This window comes from Melospiza georgiana, chromosome 1, assembly GCF_028018845.1.
Source record: "Melospiza georgiana isolate bMelGeo1 chromosome 1, bMelGeo1.pri, whole genome shotgun sequence".
NCBI classification, from domain to species: Eukaryota; Metazoa; Chordata; class Aves; order Passeriformes; family Passerellidae; genus Melospiza; species Melospiza georgiana.
The window spans coordinates 125,899,081-125,919,094 of record NC_080430.1 but is presented as its reverse complement, the minus strand read 5'-3'; the positions used below and the strand labels follow the sequence as shown (position 1 = coordinate 125,919,094).

The 20,014-nt window shown below is 46.6% G+C and overlaps 1 protein-coding gene across 4 annotated transcripts in view; it reads left to right on the top strand.

The window, feature by feature from the left end:
- Positions 1–1,570: 1,570 nt before the first annotated feature.
- Positions 1,571–20,014, top strand: part of TPD52 (tumor protein D52) — a 125,362-nt gene continuing 106,918 nt past the window's right edge. For all 4 annotated transcript variants that reach the window (XM_058025974.1, XM_058025967.1, XM_058025959.1 and 1 more), the window contains exon 1: positions 1,571–1,665. In XM_058025974.1, the coding sequence (XP_057881957.1) occupies positions 1,644–1,665 (22 nt within the window). In that variant the 5' untranslated portion in view covers positions 1,571–1,643. The remainder of the gene's footprint in view (positions 1,666–20,014) is intronic.

Genomic DNA, 20,014 nt, shown 5'->3' with positions numbered 1-20,014 from the left:
TGCCTTGTGGATCGAAAACTACCTGGATTTGCTGCCACTGTTTGTTATCCAAAGCAAGGACATTCTGAGTTGGCACCTCATGACTCTCTATTGTGCTGTGCTTTAGCATGTGACTGTGCATGCTGAACGCTGGGGACAATTTGGCTATTCACACAGCCCTGCCATGGAGGCCTTGCTGCTCATTCTGCACAAACATTGATCTTTTCAAACAATCAAATCCATAGATGTCAAGGCCAGGGATTTGAAAAGGGTGAAGCAAAGATCTATTTGGTAGCTTAATATTCTCGGTAAGGCAGCCTGCTGGTCAAAATGCATAATGAAAACTCTGCACTTAAAGATATTTTAATAGAAAGAGCTGTGATTGCAGGTAGGATTGCAGCTAGAAGAGTTGTTGGTTTTCTCTTCAGCTGCTGAAGTCTCTTTAAGGCAGCCACGGTTATTAGCTTGCCTGGTATAAATGCTAGTGAATCTTGCAGGGCAATCTCTAAAGTGAGAATAAAATCACAGTTAAACTTCTGTAATGCATCACAATTTGTGTGGGTGGGTATGTTTTGATACACAACCAGAAGGAAGATTCCACAGTGTCACAAAGGTGCTGGGGCATGTCCAGAGAAGGACAAAAGCTGGTGAAGGGTCTGGAGCACAAGTCTTGTGAGGAGTGACTGAGGAAGCTGCGGTTGTTTAGCCTGGAGAAAGGGATGCTCAGGGGTGATCTGGTCACTCTCTACAACCACCTGAAAGGAAGTTGTGACCAGATAGAAATCTGCCTCTTGTGCCAGGCAATCAGCAGCACAACAAGATGAGACAGTCTTAAGCTATGCTCGGGTGGTTTAGGTTGGACATTAGGAAGAACTTTTTCACTGAAAGGGGGATTAGACGTGGGAATGGGCTGCTCAGGGATGTAGTGGAGTCACCGTCCCTGGAGGTGTTTAAGCAAAGACTGGATTTGGCACTTAGCGCTATGGTCTAGTTGACAAGCTGGTCATAGATTGGACTCGGTGAACTCAGAGATCTTATCCAACCTAACTGATTCTGTGAACTGGATCTCTTCGGTGGCAGCTTCCTCCTGCCCATCTCACCAGCTGCGGGCAGCAGGCTGGTTGTGCCTCTCCGCCCCGAGCCGGTGTCACGCGGTGTCAGCCCGCACAAGCCGAGGTGCAGCAGCACTGCAGAGCCAGGCGCTGCCCTGGAGCCGGGGTACAGCCGGTGAGGGTCCGACCGAGGGGCAGGCTCGGGGCGGCTCCCCCGGGCGGGCCGGGCCGTGCCGCGCTGAGCTCCCTCGTGCGGGCCGGGCCGTGCCGTGCCGTGCCGCGCTCCCCTGGGCGGGCCGTGCCGCACTGAGCTGCCCCGGGCGGGCCGTGCCGTGCCGTGCCGCGCTCCCCTGGCCGGGCCGTGCCGTGCCGCGCTCCCCCGGGCGGGCCGTGCCGTGCCGTGCCGTGCCGTGCCGTGCCGTGCTCACCTGTGCGGGGCGGGGCGGGCGGCGCTCGCTCACCTGGGCGGGCCGCGCCGCTGAGTGACGGGCGGGCCCCGCCCCGCGGGCACGGGCGGTGCCTCCGCTGCCACCCAGGCGGGGGCGGGCGTCGAGCCGAGCCGAGCCGGGCTGGGGCGGCTGCGACGGGCACTGGGACGGGCGCGGGGCCGCCATGGAGCCCCCGAGGGACCAAGGTAGGGCGGGGGTGGGCGCTGCCGCTGCGCCCCGGGCGGCGCTGGCGCGGCGGGGACGGCGGTGGCTCTCGCAGCCGTCGCTGCTCGGCCCGGACCTGCCCTGCCCTGCTCAGAGCCCAGCCGGGCCGGGCAGCGCTGCGGCCGGGGCGGTGCGGAAGGCTCTGCCCGCGGCCTGGGCAAGGCTGTGCCGCCGTGGGCTCGGGAAATGCGGAACCGGGGCCGGGCTGCGGAACGCGGGGCGGCTGCCGGGCCCCCCAGCCGCGGATGCGCGGGCAGCGCATCCCGGCCTTCCCGCGGCGCTTCGCGGGCACCATAAACTTTCTGCTTTCATCCTGCAGTAAAAGTAAAGCTCTTCCATTATACGAGTGTGCAACTTTCGATTGACTAGCGCTGTGCGCCGGGTTTGTTCCCTTTTAATTCTCTCCAGCCGGGGTTGCTCCACAGCTGGCAGCTCTGTTTGGGCAGCTGTCCCCCGGCCGCTGAGCGGCAGCAGGGCCGGCGCCTCTGTGGTGCTTCACTGGTGCGCGTTTTGCCTGGGAAGACTGGTGTCCTGCCTGCCTTCCTAAAACTTCATGGTTTATTGAAACCCAAAAACCTTGGGACTGCTTGCCCAAGACAATAGTTGGTGCCCTGATGGAAACTGACATGAACGCAAGCAAAGCACGTTCTCTTGCTGTATAAGCTTATCCCACAGAGGTGTATTGCATTTATCCAACCCATTCAGGAATCAGTTGGAGCCTTTGTGGTACTGCACGACACACCAGCTGCTGTCCTCTCGATGAGGCAGGGCAGGCTGGGTCACTAAGTTACCTGCAGTAAGCTGGCAGGGCTGCTTGGCCCAGCTCAGTGTCTGTGCCCTTGGGCTGATTTCATTCAGGGTTTTCCTGCTTGGCATGCTGGGGATGGCAGGAAGCCTGCACCTGTGGCAGCTGGGATGTTGGAGGTGCAGGAGCTGCTGGGAATGTACCCCTTACTCTGCACGGTCAGGCTCTGTGCTCTGCCAGCTGAGCAGGTGCCAGCCTTGGTTTGCTCCCAGTTAAGTGTTTCAGGGATTGTGTAGTACACTTGTACAATTAACAATGCCTTCTGAGTTTCTCTGTATTTACAGAAAAGGCTAGGCCATCTCTGCCTGAGCAGAAGGTAATCTGGTAAGGGGCTGAATCACCTCAGGTTCCTTCAACCATTTTGAAGTCCTGTGTCTTCAATATCAGTATAAATTAAAAGCAAAACAAAAAAAACCCCCAACAACAACCCCCCCCAAAAAAGGAAAGAAAACAGCCCCCAAACCCTGTTCTTGGGTTCCAACAAACAGAATTGTGCCAGAAAGTAGCATGACTGTCAGTTGCTTCAGAGTTTTAATTCCAACTGCAGGAGCATTAAAACTGATTTCAGTATTTGTCTCCAAGTTCTTGAGGCTCTGCTATAAAAAAGGCAGAGGTCTTTATTGCAACTGCAGGGTCTTGAACAACTAATGATGGGAAAGGAAAGTAAAATAACATGATCTTTTGAAAAACTTTAGTGACAGTCCTGACACCTACTAGAGGCTTGTTTTGCTGTTGTACTCATTTCTGTTATAAATTGCTTCGTACAAAGAGGGTATTGCACCTCAGGATGTTTGTCAGAATAGTGTACCTAGTGTGATGTAAGGGACTGTTACAGAGCAAACGTGGTGCAACACTTTCTTCCTCTGCCTCTTTTTGGAGTGATTATGTTGTTTCCTCTTCATGGAGATCTGCAGGTACAGTGGAAAAATCTAGAATAGTCAACACACTTGTGCCAGTTAATTAAAGGCTTCTAATACCCTGCCAATTGGACTTCAAAGACCACCTTCCTTGGCAAACTGGAGTGCTTACATTGGAAACTGCTTAATGATACAATATTATTACTCACTAAAGCCAACATATATGGTTAAAGTCCAGGCCATCAGGTCCTGTCTCTGGTGCCAGCATAAACATTCTGGATTACCACTTCCAAACAGAAATTAATTTGTTTAAAATATCGAGTCAGAGGTTGCACTCTGTTGTTATGGTGACAGCTTTCTCAGATAGCGGTAATTAGGAGGTAGGAAGAAAATCTAGGTTATTGTCAAGACTGCAGCCAAACTAGACAAGGCTAATGGTCCAGGTGTAGAACCTGCTTAAGTCTCTCCTTTCTCTTGAGCAGTCAGGTTTGGTAGCAGTACTTAAAATGTTATTCCTAGCCTAGCAGCAGAATCACTGAGCAACTTTTCACTTGAAGTGTCTTTGTTTTCAGTGAAGGGATATTTGGACTAGCTGGATGGCTCCATGTGATTCTCGGTGCACTCCAACAGCTCTGGAAACGGGTCTCCAAGCACTCAGAGTCTCTTGCTCTGTGATTACAGACACCAAGGCAGTAGTGTCAGCTCAAGCCAAATGGATAGAATATTATTGTGAGATGAGGAGTCCCTTGTTCTGTTGCTTTGCTTTAACTTGTCATGAACAAAAATCTGATTCACTGTATGGACTCAGTTGCTGAATAGATTAATACCTGCAGTTGTGCTTTCACAAAGATGCTGTTGTCCCTTCTTCCTCCCTACTCTCCCCCACCAAAAGAAAGCAAAACAACCAAACCACAACCACACCTGATTTTGCTTGCAAAATGAGTCTCTCTCTGACTTGCCACTGTTACTGCTGGTGCTGGTACAGTTTGGAAAAATAAGGATGGAAAAATAAGGATGAAGCTGCCCCTACAGTGGAAGCAGTGTTCTGAATGAGGAGACTGCCACTGAGCAGTCTCACAAACACATGCACCACAGCAGTTATCTGGCAACTGATGATCCATCTCCAGTGTTGTGTTCAGGTGTTCCTCTTATGCTTCAGCAACACTTCACTTATGTAATCTGGCGTATTTCAAAATCTTCAGGCTTTTGTGGTACTTAAAAGGAGTCCCCAAACACTACATGTGATTTCTTGAGAAACTATGTAAGCCTTTCTTTTCCTGGAGCCTTGACTTGCACTTTTGGAGCTGACAGAATGGACTTTAATATTCTTTTTTGTGCAGAAAGAACTTGTTGCTGGCAGTAGGACAAGGTTTCCCCCACTGTCCTATTGGACAAAGCTGCACCTTTTCCTACTGCTTTATTTGTTTTCTTATCACTAGGTACTTGCTGTCAGTATGATTTTTTTTTTTCCACTTAATGTGCAATTGTGAAATCAAACACGTGTAAGTAAATACAAGTGGACAGCTGTTGTGGGAACTGCAAAGAAAGAATGATTTCACTGAGCTGAGTGTCTGTAACAGTGACTTGAAGACTGTAGAAATATCAGAAGACTTACATGAGTAGGTCCCTTGAACAGCAGCAGGTTTTCATTGCTTTTGCAAGAAAAGCTGTATTGATGGGGGAAACCTGTTCTGACTCAGGCTGAAGGTCCTGATGCAGTGAGGTGGCATTACATAGTTATTTGATGGCATTGCTGTCCTCCTCTCTCAGCCAGTGCATGAATGAGGTACAGAGATGTGGGGGATCAGTGTGCTGTGTTGGAGGGACGCTGCAGCAGCTGATGCACAACTGTTGGGTGGGCAGTGTCAGCTGTTCCTGCCTTCTGCAGTGCTGGAGCATTGCAGGGTAACTTGAACTCTTCATTCGTGCTCACACCCACTTCAGTAGGGTATGGAGAAGGGGCCAGCCCAGTGCTCCAACTGTGGAAAGAATCTGTTGCTTGTGGTATGCATGGATCTTTTCCCCTGTTCCCTACAATGAATGCTGTCCCAAGCAGTCAATGCAGTCGTTCACTCAGGCAGAATAAGGTCTGCTCTCACCCTTTTGGTGCAGGGAAAGCTTAGCTAAGGATCCTTTGATCCTCCAATGAGGCCAAGCTGTAACTGCTCGGGGCTTTTAAAATCCAACATGAAACCGATGCAATTCCTTTTTATTCCAGTTTCCCACACTTTGAAGCAGCCCACGAGTTCCCTCTTTCTCCCTCGGCGAATGCCCACCAAAGCAATGGGAGGCCTTGGAGGCCCAGGCTGACATTTCTGGCCTAAAATAAAGCACTGCAACTTGGCTTTGGTTTAAGAATGTGCTGGTGGAGGTTGAGCAAGTGCCTTGCTCTGCTTGATCTGGATGTTTTGTGGCTGAAGTGGGAACAGCTGGTTTTCATGGCTGAAAGTTGGCTGCCATATGTTAACACCTCTCCTGGCCTGGGCACGAGTGCTGTTGAGCTGCTGTGAACTGTGCTTGGAGGCTGCAGAGCTCAGCCCCTTCCATCTGCAAGGGCTGTCAGTAACCACATACTGCACTGCTCAGCCTTGGGAATGTTATCTCTCTTCATTTTTAAGTCATTCATATCTCTATTCATGCTCCTGTCTATCTTGTATGTACATTTTTTTCCCCTTGTCTTCCACAGCTGCTGAATACAGCAGCCTTTGACTAACAACGTCTGCTTTGTGAGCCAGATGTCAGTGTAGTCCCAGGAGGAGCTGGGTTATAAAGGAGGTGGGTGTTGGGGCTTCTGATGCTTTCTGCCATGTGCTGACCCTACTAGGTAAGGACATCCCAAAATCTGCTTTGGCTACCTGAGTGTTGTAAAGGCTTTGTCCTGTTTCTTCACAACTGTTTGCTCCTTTAACAGGAAGATGTCCTGGCAGTTTTTATTGGCAGGAAGTCCCTCAGCCAGTATAGAGAAAAGGAAAACAGGGGCCTAGATTTGCCATTTAAAATCAGTGAGCTGTTTGTGGCTTGCTGATTCCTGAGGGTGCTGGACATTGCTGCAGGTAAGGGAGGATATGTGCTATATCTCTTCAAGAAGTGATGTTTCCATGGCAGCAGATACAGTGCAGGGAGTGTTCTTGAAAGCCAATGTTTCTTGACCAATTTTCAAAAGAAAATAATCCAAACTCCTCCTTCCTAATTTAATAGGAGAGAGCAACAGTGTCATTTGCTGGGCCCTGTGCAGTAGACACCCGATGGGTGTGGGGGTTTTGTGCTTTTACAAGATGCTCCAGGTAGGAGAATGATGACCCCACTGTTTTCTCCACTGAAGTCTTTGTAATGTGGGCACTTCTAATTTGAGATTTTCTATATGGAGGAAGGGAGGGTTTTACCCTTGTTCTTTTAATATCCTGCAGTGAGTAAGCAGAAAAATGTCAAACAAAGGGTGACTGAAAGGGAAAGCAAGCATTAAGTGAGATTAAGCACTAAATTGAAATGCTCTTGTTCAGCCAACACAGTCACTCTGTATCAGCTTCAATTTAAGTCTCCAGAGGGACAGTCTTCTCTCCTGTTAAAGGTGGAGAGTGTCTTCAGAATTACTCATATTTGAGTGTGTTAGCCAGAGTGATTGGGAACCTTCACTCAAAAACCTTGTATTGGAGGACAGGCTTTCTACTGCAAGCCTTCTCTTTTCAAAAGGGCTGCAGTAACAGACCAGAACTTTCTAATCTGGATCTCTCCTGAAGGTTCAGTGTCACTGCTGTCTTTTCTTCTTCCTTGTCTTCCTCCTTTTCCTCTGCCTCTAGTTAAGGGAGCAGAAGTGAAAGAATATATAGCTGTGTGTTGGCTTTGGCTGTTTGGCAGGATGATACCATGAGTCAGGCTAACTGGTCTGGATTATCCTTGCCCTGCTATGAAAACACTTCTTTCTGGCAGAGGTGTAGATGGCTGTATGGATTTTTTGCTAGTGCAAGTACAAGTACAGCTGCAGGAGTCTGCAGCCACTTGTCCCTGGCTGGGGTGGGGGGAGCAGCACAGCGCTGGCTGCCAGCAAATGCTGGTGTGTGGAAAAATGCTCACTGTGCTGTTGGTTGCTCCTGAGCAGAAAGGGGTGGATTGATGCTATCTAGAGAGAAACCAGCACTACTGCTGTGGTGTGAATGCTGTCACTGAAAGAGACAGCTTTCCTGTTTTGCAAGCTGACTTCTCTATTCCAGAGTGTGAGAGCAGAGCAGTAAGTGTCCTTGGATGCTGACTGACAGTGGAGTGGCCCAGCAAATGCTGCCTTGGCCAAGCCTGGAATGCTCTCTTTTCTGCAGAACTGAGGTCTATAGACATGCTGTGACACATGTGTTCTGCAGAACATGTCTGTAGATACATGCTGTGACACTTGTGTTCTGCAGAACATGTCTGTAGGTACATGCTGTGACACTTGTGGTTTGGAGTGACAGGCTTCTGAACTGCCCCTGTCCTGCCTGTAGCCTCCCAGCAGAACAACAAATGTGTACTGTGCTTAAAAACTTCATAGATAAAGAGGAAGCACACTTTTTGTGTGTGTACATGGAAAGAAAACCTGTTTATTGTTAGTGTGATTGAAATTTTAGCAGTCTAATTCAATAATTAGTTTAGAAAAAGACTGTTATGCAGATGAAGTCTTAGTAATAATAAAGCTAACATACAAACTTAGTTTCTGCACCTTTTTCTTGGTGGTTTACTCATCCTTCCCCTGGCTTCTGAGGCTTGTTGGTATCATTTTGGTGGTGGCAGGGGTATTAGAGCAAGTTGTCATATTGTGACTCCTCTGGGAGGAATAGGACGGTGGTGGTTTCTTCCTCACTGTAGGATCCACTGGAATCCTTCTGTTAGGTTTGCTTTTTACATATCTGCTGTTTCTTTCATGGCTTTGCAAGCTCTTTATTTCATCCAAATCTATTATAGAAAGTGCCTTTTATATATGCTAGATATTATTCCTTTGTTCTCTGTTATCTCTAAAATAGCTTTGTCCAGCTGCACATTTCCACTGGTGACTGATGACTTTCTTATAGCCATGGGATCTCCATTGTCAGCCCGGTGCTCCCTTACTTGTACCATGCCTGTATTCTCACATTCTCTGTCTCTACTCTGAGACACACCAAGTAAAACAAACCCACAGGCAAATTCGGAGGGATAGAAACAGAGCAAGCCTGACAAGTCTCTAGTCCTGGGGCCCTTGCAAGCTTGGCTCAAAGCTTATGTCCTGTCACTAGCAATGCCTGTGCTGTACTGTGGAGTAACAAAGAGCCTGGGGAGCACCTGCAGCTTGCTGGGGGTGGTGGGTTAGGCAAGCAGAGGCAGAAGAACAGGTATTTTTCCTGTTTAGCTTTCCCTTGTCTAGCAGCTAGAGGGAAGTGGTGCTTCATCAGAGCCCCCTAACCCCAGGACAGAGATGAAAAGATGTGCCAAGGGAGGCAGCCTGGGCTGGAGTTGGGGTTTTCAGACAGGTGCTCCTCCTGTGCTTAGCTAGGATTGGACTCCATGTATGGCAGTGATGTTGGCTCATGAGAAAAAACTCAAAAAGATTGAAAACAAAGCTTTGTAAGTAATGTTTTTTAACTGCTCCTTAGCCTGGCAAAGCTGTGTATTTCAGTTATGAGCATTGGGGATGTTGCTTCTGTTTCTTTTGCATTGTTTACTTTTTGCCTAAAATATTTTAATTAAACTACTAGCAGGGTTCCCAAGATGAGCAAGAAGTGATCTTACTCATGCCTCTTTGTTTGTTCTCTCCTAAATGTTTATCACATCATGACATTAGAAACTCTTGATTAATTTGATCAGGATAGCAGAATTTGAAAGAAACTCCCCTTATGCTTCTACTCGAGTCATCCCTGATGTGCACTGCAGAGTTCTACAGCAGTCCAGTCCCTGGGAATAACACAGTGGTGGACATTTGCAGCTGCTGCCACGACAGGCTGCCTTTGAAGAAGGCCATTTCATTGAACTGCATCTACTGACACCCTGCAGTACCTGCACGAGTACATTAGAGTTTTGATGTCCCTTGCTTTTCCTCACACAGGTCCCAGGAATGGGGCTGTACAAGGACTTGCCTATAAGCATCTCTAAAGAAGCTGTCCTTTAAGTAGGAACCAGTACTTCCTACTCAAAAGAAGGGTCTGGGTTATGAAATGGGCACAGCTCCCACTGGCTGGAGTGCACCTTTCTCTCTGGTGTCTGTACTGTTACGCAGAAGAGAAATCCCTTCAGCACATCTCAAAAGTGTTTTGCCTACATCTCTACATCTGAGGAGTCTGGAAAAGCAGGGGAAGGCAGAGCAGAAAGCCCTCAGATCAGTCACTGTTTTTACCCTGCTGAGTGCTGAGAGCTGCTTTGATGGCTGCTGCAGAGGTTAGCTCTGTGCCTGCACACACAGGCTCGGTGTGTGTGAGTGGCTCACACGCCGCTGTGCTGGCCGTTTCCATAGCACCAAAACCTGCGCCACGCAGTCCCTGAAGAGCCTTTGCTGAGAGCTGACGTGCATTCAGCTCTGAGGAGCATCAGAAGTAGTACCAGCCTAGGCATGGGGTGGGAATGGAGCCTGATTTAAATATTGACTTTCCTCTTGCCAGATGTCACTGTCTTGGCAGAAGGAAAACAAGCTGTTTTACTGCAATGTGCTTTGCTTTGAGCTATGAGCTCATAAAAGCACCATTCATGCTCTCTTTCGTCTCCTCAGTAAGCTACTTGCAATATCCAAAACTGTTTTTTGTTTGTTTTTGTTTTTTTAACAGGGAGTTTGTTCTTGAGTAAAAGGAAAGACCTGAAATGACTTGTCTTTCTCTTAAGACTGCTCTAGTCCCTGCATGGCAGGTATGCTTTACCTTCTTGTGCTCTGAATTGTGAGAAGCCTTTTTATCTGTTGCCTGGGCAGCCTCTTTAGGTGCTGTGCAGCTCTGGTATCCCAAGTATGCCATATAGGGGCCCCTGTGCAGCTCTGGTATCCCAAGTATGTCCTGGGCCCTCAAGAAAGGGATGGGTCCATGTGCTGTGTTCAGAGCATTGTTGTGTGGTCTGTCACCACCTCTGCAGACACTTGAAGGAGCAGGGAACAGAAGTTCCTGCAGAGGACCCCAAAGAGAACTGTCTGGACATCTGAAGACGGTCACAACCCCAGCTTCCCATTGTCTGAAATGGCAAACTGGTGCTGTGCTGCTGTTGGCCAAGCAGGTGTTCATCCCTGATCTTCCTATTGAACAAGACTGAGCACATTGTGGGTCTGGCTCTCTACTTCCTCCAGGGCTCAGGCCATGGCTGGATCCCTGCACAGTACCTTTTTCCACCAGCTCCTGGTTCAGAGTGTGTGGGGGCCTCAGCCCCAAGCTTGTTGGGGGATCCTGTGGGTCATGGAAGTCGTTGTTTATGTAATTTAACTGCCAAAAGCTCTACTGCACTTCTAGCTGGCTGCTACTGCCATGTGATGTAAGTGCAATAATTTGGAAGGAGGGGAAGACTCTGAAACATTACTGTTATTTTCTCCAATAAAGCAGTCTTTTATTGGAAGAAGAATCCCAATATTACCAGTTAGATTGTGCCTGGGCCAGTCTGACCCTTGCTGCTGGGCGAAAGGTGGCAAGTGTGGTGTATCACCCCAGAGATACCTTGGCTTGCTGGTGGTTGCAGCTGGGCAGCTGAACAAGTCCAGGCTTGTTAGGAACTCCGTTTACCTCAGGAAGAAGGCTTCAGGCGAATGGTGAAGAGAAAGGAGATGGATTCTGCTGGAGGGTTTATATCCAGAGCTTTATTCCATGGTTACAGAGGTCTGAACGTGGGCAACAGCTCCAACAGAATCCCGAGCACATGGTCTGATTACCTTTTTAAGCTCCCGGGGCAGGGGGAGGGGACAGGTGAGCCACCAACCAGGTGAGAGGGGCAGGGTCTCAGGGGAGGATGACATCCAGACAGGCCAATGACCTCTGGGCCTGAGGGGCATCCTTTGAAAGTGATGAACCACACTATGCCTTGCTGGAATGTTAAACCTGATTGACAGCCCAGCAGGGGGTGAGGGGGGGAATGAAAGAGGGGTATTGGCACACCTGGGGAAGGGACCCGGAAGTTTAAAACAGGCTATTACAGCACACTACAACAGTCCTTAACTGCAGTAAAGATGTGTTTTAGATACCCACTCTAAACTTCCTTGCACTTGTAGTAAATGATGAGCTACAACAGAGACACCTGTCTGTACTTTGGAAACTGCTACTTGAACTTTGTATATGGAACTTGTTAAAACTTGATATAGCAGAACTAGTGTGGACACTAAGCAGGTAGTAGTATTCCTCTTGGGAAAAGTGAAATGCAGTGACTGAATTTGAATATAGTGCAGTGCTCTTTTTGAATATAGTCTTGATTTTTAGATGCAAACAAATTTTGCTTTTCTGCCCTTCAGGTTAATCTCAGTCAACTTAGTTGCTTTTGGTTTTCTGGAGGAATCTCTGATTCAGTGTAGGGAGAAGAATTCTGTTTTGGACTGTGGTGTCTCCAACAGTTGACTTTTTCTGCAGAAAGTGGTCTGCTGCAAATACATTCTTGATTATTCATTTCCAGCAGTGCTGACATTCAATATAAACTTGTTTAATTCTGTTTAATATCAGAGGAGGAAAAAGCCAGCTGCTCACCAGGCACGTAACAAGGGCCAGAGAGGTGCTGCATGTACTGCAGGATGTGGCCTCTCTGTGCTGGGCTGCACTAACCCACTGATTGAGCTGGTTGGACAATACAGAGTAAGCACTTCTGTAAAGAAGCAGGAGTTTAATGGTTTTCCTGGTGTATGTATGGGAGTCCTTCAGGTTCAAATGTTGTTTTGAGGACTTGGTTTTAACAATCCAGCGATCCTGCAAGGAAGGAGATTGGTGCTCTCATGGCAAAGCTGTAATGGTAGGTGAGCCTTCTGCCTAATTCTCCCCAAGCAAATGTTGGTGCATTGCTTAATACACCAACTTCTGAGCTGCAGGTTTTCTCACTCTTAAGTGTGTAATTTGTTCCTGTAAATTATTCTGGGTTAAGGCAACCTGTGGTATCAGTGCAGGCTGGGGAATGAAGGGATTGAGAGCAGCCCTGCAGAGAGGGACTTAGGCTGGCTGGTGCTGGTGTATGAAAAGCTGGACATGAGTCAACAGTGTGTGCTTGCAGCCCAGAAAGCCATAACACATCCTGGGCCTTATCAAAAGCAGCAGTGGCCAGCTGGTCAAGGGAGGTGATTCTGCCCCTCTTCTTGGATATCATGGGATCCCACCTGGAGTGTTGTATCCAGTTCTATGCTCCCTAGAACAGGAACAACTTGGACCTGTTGAAGCAGGTTCAAAGGAGGGCCATAAAAATCATTGGAGGGGTGGAACACCTATTATATGAGAAAGGCTGAGAGAGATGAGCTTGTTCAGCCTGGAGAAAAGAAGGCTCCAGGGAAATCTTACTGCAGCCTTTCAGTAGTTAAAGGAGGTTTATAAGAAAGATGGCAACAGACTTGTCCTGTTGTGACAAGGACAAGGGGTAGTGGTTTTAACTCAAGGGGAGGGTAGCTTCAGACTAGATATAGAGAAATTTTTTGTGATGAGGAAGGTGAAACACTGGAACAGGCTGTCCACAGAGGTGTTGGATGCTTGATTCCTCAAAACATTGGAGGTTTTTGGTGGTCTGCTGGACGTTTGAAAGTTCCAATGGAAATACTGTGCGGGGCTCTGAGCAACCTGATCTAGTTTAAGGTGTCCCTAGCAGGGGAACTAGAATTCCCTTCCAACCCAAACCATTCTATGGTAAAACACAGATACTGACCAGATCTTTAACTGGGAAATTTACACCAACCTTAAAGGATATTTGGGGCATCCTGCTTTGCTACCTTGGTGTGTGAATTGCAGATGAACATGAGTACTATGGTTCATGAGCAGTGGTGAGCAGGGAGAATTAGTTTCTGCACATTTCTGAACAGTAGCAAGTGAAACCTGTTGGAGTTGCTGCTTTGAAGCTGAGTGGTTTCGATTGGCTTCTGTGCCTGTCACTGTGCAGGTTTTCTGGCATGACAGATTTCTGGAGATTGTATAAGACGGAAAACAACTTGAGCGTCAACGGAATCAGCACAGTGACATGCTGAGTACTTCCTCTGTAGTGAGGAAGTGTTTTTGGGATAAATGGCAAAAGGGAGAGCTTTACTGGAGTGAATTTGCAGACTTTCATTCTGTGTTAGCACACTGATACATGAAGTCTTTAGTATGCTTCTGTTTCTTATTTGCAATTCAAGACCAAGCTTCACCTTGGTGAATCCCAGAAACATACTTCCCTCCCATCCCCAATGAAGAGTATTTTTCTATTCAAAAGCAACTTCTGAGAAAGTGAGAATATGAGAAGAGGGATACAAAAGTCAATGCCAGATCTCTGTGTTTTGTCAAGAGGAGCTGAGAAGACTTTTTAATATTTTTACAAGGGAAAACTGATGAATTAAGGATAGAGCAAGTGGCAAGTAAAATAACTTCTCTAGTCTTCCTGTTGCATGGTGATATTACTGGAGAGGCCTTCGTTGCCCTTCATGCAAGGTGGTGCCAGCAGCATTTCTGAGGGATGTGATGGCTTCTAAGTAATGATGCTGTATCACAGCTCCCTACTACAGGGCACACTTGTGGATTGACAACTGAGGACTAGCAGTATGCAAGGCAGTGTTTCAACTTCCACCTGTTCAACTTGACCTTCTGGTCAAGTTTTTACCAGAATGAAAAATTGTGGATTGCATTATTCATAGCTGTTTAAGTTCTGAGTTATTCTGAGTAGTTTTTTCTGCTGATGGCTGAGCTGTGATGTGCTAAATTTGGTGTAACAATAACCTGGGTACCAGCTAGAGCAGTCCTTAACCATAAAGCTTGAAAAGTTTACCAGACTAATCTGTTAAACACAATGGATCCATTAAACTAGGGCATGACCAGCACTCAGAATGGCTACAAGTACATGTATTTTTTTGTTTGACATTTACAGTTGTGAAATGAGCTGTGTGGTGAATTAGCTTGTGCAATAGGAAGTGATGCTAAACTTAGATTTCACATAACAGTGTAAAGCTTTATTCTTGGAGTTTGCACTGATGTTCTGTTTCAGGTCAAACACTGGGAGGAGGCAACTTGTGGCACAGTGCAGTTCTGGAGCAGCTGGTTACTAAAATCAGTGGAGGTGTGCTTTCTTTACCAAAAAACTAAAAAAACCCAACCACAAATCCCAACATAAAAAACCCACAAACAACCAAACCCACATAAAACTAAAAAAAACCCAGTCACCTCCTCCCCTTCCTTTCTTTCATTTCCTGTCTACTTTTAGAGATGAAGCTCAATATCTTTCAAACTTTGCTCCTTTAAACCTGTACTTCTTTCCTCCCCCTGTAGTTTTCATCACATCAACTGCACCAGAATCAGGAAAAATGCCTGCCTGACTTTGTGTGCATTTGATAGGTCTTTCCGGTTTTGTCCATTATCTTATATTTCAGTAAAATGAATGGTTGAACTCATTCTATTTACTTTGCTGTGTAATATGAATGAGGAGCCTGGATGCTTATCTAAGCATGCTGATATTTAGGAGAACTTCCCTTTGTATGGAATAGGCTGGAACACGACTTGATCCATAAATATGCAATGGTGCATAGATATATTAATGTTGCTTGGAGATCTTGAGAGATTAGTAGTTTCATGATCTGGATCTGTGTAGGCTGTTAAAAAGAAAATACAGGTTGCATGTAATGTCATCCAGCAGCAAAAAGTAGCATCTCATGTTCAAAGTCTGATCTGATGGAGGAAGGTATGCTCAAGTCTTTTAGGACCTGGGAGTCCTTTAAAGCTTCATATCTTTTTGTGGAATCATCATTGGACAAACTTGCTTGACCCTTATCTTTGCCAGCTTCAGCTTTTGGAGTGATTAGTGTTTTATGACTGTCTGTTGATTTATGTGACAGCAGTATTTCTCTAGGCTAACAGTTTCATTTAATTTACTGTCCTAGTGTGACTTGGAGTAGGGGCACATGTCTCTTAACAGGATTTACTCAGCTAAAGCAGCATTGAAAGTCAGTCAAGGACAGATCAATCAGATGAAATCGCAGAGTACTTATTAATATAATGGCAACTTCAGTGGTCATAATAATCTAAAGGTTGATGCATTATCTACATTATATTAGAAAAAAAAAGCTGGTTAGTGCAGTTGGTTTGTTAGTGAATTGCTGCTGGTTGCTGCATGCACAGTTGAAGGATTCTTCCTCTTATCTGTTAAATGAGATTAAGAGCAGTGCAGAAGTATTCAAGCCCACATCCTGAGTTTGTCCAATTTGCAAGCCTGGCAGGATGTGTCCAAGATCCTTTAAGTAGTGATAGCTATTGCTCCAAATCCATTTGGAAGCACTGTAGGAATTGGTGCCTCCCAGCTGGATGTGGAATTTAGCAGTATGGGCAAGCAGCAGGCACACTCCATCTGGAGCAGGACACTTCAAGCACTGCACAGTTGAATGGGTGACTGGTAAAGTGCTGGACTGTAAAGGAGTAGGTTATGTGTCTTGTTTGATGCTGCAGGGAAAGCAACACAACTTATTCTGGTTTTCAAGTGAGAGATTCCCAGTAATAGTGAGCTGCTGCACAAGTACTTTATATCAGCAGTCTGGTGGTGTGCCATTAGCACTGCTTTGTTAGGTTGTTCTTCCTTAAGTTTAGGAGGGTGCGCAGAAACTCTGCAGTGTGAGAAATGTAGATGAATAATGAGAGCTTGTCTTCATTATGAGCTTTTCTGCTTGGAAAAGCTGTAACTGGCTCAGTGTCTATTGTCAGCTTTTAGGTACCTCATGAACAGGTTGGTTCTCTGAAGGGTTTGTAGCAAAACCCATTACTGGTGTAAAGGTGTGAATTGACTGGTTGAAGAAGGGGGATCAGGAGCAGGTTCTTATGACCTGAAACATTTCTGGGGCTATATGTCTGTGAATTTATCATACTAATGCGCTTTGCTGCTGACTAGGCAGAGTTTTACAATTTCACAGATATTTCATGCTATGCTCTCAGATAAGCCAAGTGCAGAAATGTTAATAGGATTTCTATACAGCTTACTACTTGCAGTTACTTGCCTTTGAGAAATTGTACTTTAAGTTTTAAGTAATTACACTTGTTTGTCAGTACAACTCAAAATCGTAAACTTACTTAGTCAAGTCCTGAGTAGGGAAAAAATCTGGTGGTTTGTCATTACTGCTAAGCAAAAAGCTGATCTTTATCATGGACAGCAGAATAAGGTGCCAGGCTACAGTAGGAGTACACCTTAACCATGCCACACCAGTAACTTGTGTGTGGCAAAATTAGCAGTACTTCTAGAAAATGTCCCTTCTTTTGGTGTTATGTATGCATCCTTTGTGGAAACTCACGTGGAGATTGCTGTGCTCTGACTATTTTGGGGAGATTTGTGTGATTGTGCTAAAAATTACTGTGTCCTGAGCGCAGAAGTGACTCTCCCAGTGCTTCTGAAGGGCAAGCTGACATCTCTAGATGAAATGACATGTGTTTGGAAGCTTTTGTATCAGCATTTTTCTGGGCTGAGGAATTGGGCTAGGGGAACCTGAGAGCATGCAATGGAGAGAGTTACTGGAGGAGTAAAGGAAACTGCACTGGAGTGGATGAAAAGTCAATTGAGGAGTCTGAGAAGGAAATTCAAAGGCCTAACTTGAGCCTGGTTTCCTTGGGTTCTGTACAATTGATAAAGGGTAAAAGGAGGAGCGGCTCCTGCTGAAAGGCAGCTTTAGCTCAGTAACATGGGTAGTTTGTCTACTGCAACTTTTTCTTTCTGTACAAGAATGAACTCTTCCTGCTACAGAGGCATACATTCACTTCCCTCCTGGAGGAGGGGTGTCAGGGGGAAGTACATGGCTTTTGTACTTGCCAAGAGCTGCTTCTGTGTCTGGAGTCACATGTCAGGCCCAAAAAGTTGCTTGCTCATTCATTTAGTGAGTGAAGTGTAAGCCTGTCCCTTTTATGAAAATACAGACTTTTTTCGCCACCCAGAATCTTTCAGCTTTTTCCTGCGGCCTCGTAACAGAAACCAGTGTAGTCTCTACTGCTGCAAATGCTTTTGCTTTGCTTGTCAGCTGTCATAATACTCCTGTGCACTGGGTAGAAGTGCAGAAGTGAAAAGTCTCCCATGAAATCCCTGTCCATATCTCAGTTTAGAAAATGTGGAAGAAAATGGAACTTCTTTCTGTCAGCAGGTAGGTATTTGTAAATCTTCTTCACAGGATGAAGGATAGGCCACAGACCTGCCCTAAGTCAGGGTGCCAGGACTCCTTGTGTTCCTGAAGAAGAGAGGTCCCTGGAGGATCCTTGGAGAATCTGAAGGAGCAGCCTGTGACTTATTACAGTCATTGTGTTAATCACAGGATGGTTAAGGTGGGAAGGATCTCTGGAGGTTCAACCCCTCTGTTAGGGCAGAGCCACCTGGAACTGGTTGCCCACCAGGACCGTATCACAGAATGGTATGAGTTGGAAGGGACCTTAGTGCTCATCAATTCAACCCCCAGGCATGAGCAGGGATGTGTAGTAAACCCCTCAGGTTTAGCCAGGGCCCCTTGGAGAATAGAATGCTGACACAGCAGCAAAGAAGTTTCCTATCTCCAGGGACATCTGCCTTGTACCCTATCCCTATAGCCATGTAAGGCAATATTGTGTTAACCCTACTGTTGGTCACTTATGGTCACTCTAACACCTTTGCCATTGGTCAGGATTGGATCCGAGCCAAGGGTATAAAAGTAGCATTCTGTACCCCTACTAACTCGGAAGAAGAAGAGCTGAGACCCTTCACGGAACCCCTGCAATAAAGCCATACTTGTGGAACAGCCAGTGTCTTCTGCTTCTCCTCTCTCTACCGTCTGCTGGAGCCTTAGGCCAAGGGAAAAGCTACCTAGCAAGCAAGCTGAAATCACAAGAGCTGCCTAATCACTAAGAGCTGAATATTCCCTGCTTGCTAGGGCTGTCCCGTGGCCTTGGTCTGAGAGCGAGCTGGCTTCTAGCACCCAGTCCCCTTGGGGACTGAGCTCTGGAGCTGTAATAGCTTGCCTACGATAAGACCAAGCAAGGCTCATTTAGGGATGCCACCCACTAACTACATCAGGTTGCTCAGGGCCTGTCTAACCTGGCCTCAAACACTTCCAGGGATGGGGCATCTACTACTTCTGAGCAACCTGTTCCAGTGTCTGACCACCCTCTGAGAAAATAATTCCTTACTGATGTCTAATGGAAATTTCTCCTCTTTTAGTTTGACACTGTTCCCCCTTGTCCTGTCACTATCTACCTACAAAGAAAGACGTTGTTCTTCCTCTTTTACAAGTCCCTTTTAGGAACTGGAAGGCCACAATGAAGCCTCCCTGGAGTCCTCTTCAGGCTGAACAACCCCAACTTCCTCAGCCTGTCTTTGTAGGATCTTTCGTAGAAGGATCATCTCTGTGACCTTTCTCTAGATCAGCTCCAGCAGGTCAATGCCCTTCTTTGCTCAGAACTTCAGAGCTGGATGCTGTGCTTTAGGTGGTGTCTCACTAGGGCAGTGTAGAGGTGGAGAATCACCTGCTTTGACTTGCTGGTCACTCTGCTTTCAGTGCAACCCAGGATGTGTCTGGCTCTCTGAGCTGTAAGCACACACTGGTGGCTCATGTCTGGCTTTTGATCCACCCAAGTGCTTCTCTGCAGGGCTGCTCTCAAGGACTTGTCCCAGACTGTACTTATATCTGGAATTGCCCTGACTCAGGTGCAGCATCTTGCACTTGGACCTGTTGAACTTGATGAGGTTCTCATGGGCCCCACTTCTTGAGTTTCTCCAGGTCCTTCTGGATAGCACCTTGTCCTTCTGTTCTGCCACCTACACAGTGCAGCTTTGGATCATCTACAACTTGCTGAATGTGCAGTTGATGCCATTGTCTGTGTCATCAGTAAAGATACTAAAGACTACTGGTCCTTGATATCCATGTCCACCTTGATGATCATGTCCAGATGGCTTTTGAATATCTTCAAGAATGGATTTTGTGAAGTACTTACCCTAAACCCTTGTTGCTTGCATCAAATTGTGTGCTGCTTGGTTGCTTCTGTACTTCTGCCCTTGATAGTCAATGATGGAATTTCTGTGCTACATCAAATCCAGGCATCAACTTGGGAATTATATGGTGGAAGCTACAGAGTCCCACAAGCAATGAAGATTTTGTTGGTATTATTAAGGTACTGCTAAGACTACAGAGGGTGCTTTTTTTGGTGGTTTTAATTTTAGATATGCAATATGTAGTTCAGCCTAATGTGTAATTGAATTTGCTTTGTTCTTAAAACCTCAGTGTCAATTTCATGGTGGGACCTGGTAACCTAGATGGGGGATGGTGGACTTTTCTGGAACTGCTTTTCAGAAATGAGGCTCTGGGATGCTGTGTTAAAAGAGGGAGATTTGCTTTAAGAGTGCAGAAAAGTAGTCTTGTCTTCTGAGGGAGGCTGGGAGTCACTCCAGAATCACTCAAGTAAAACTTTTAATTAGATTGCAAGGTTACATACTGAAACTTTGCTTGAGACAATCCCATTTCTGCACTGCAGTGTTCCTAATCTTTTCCAGCTATCTCTAGCTGCAGCTCAGCACTGTTTCTTTACATTTTTGACAGGGTCAGTCTCTTGCCTGAGGAATCAGAGTCTATAG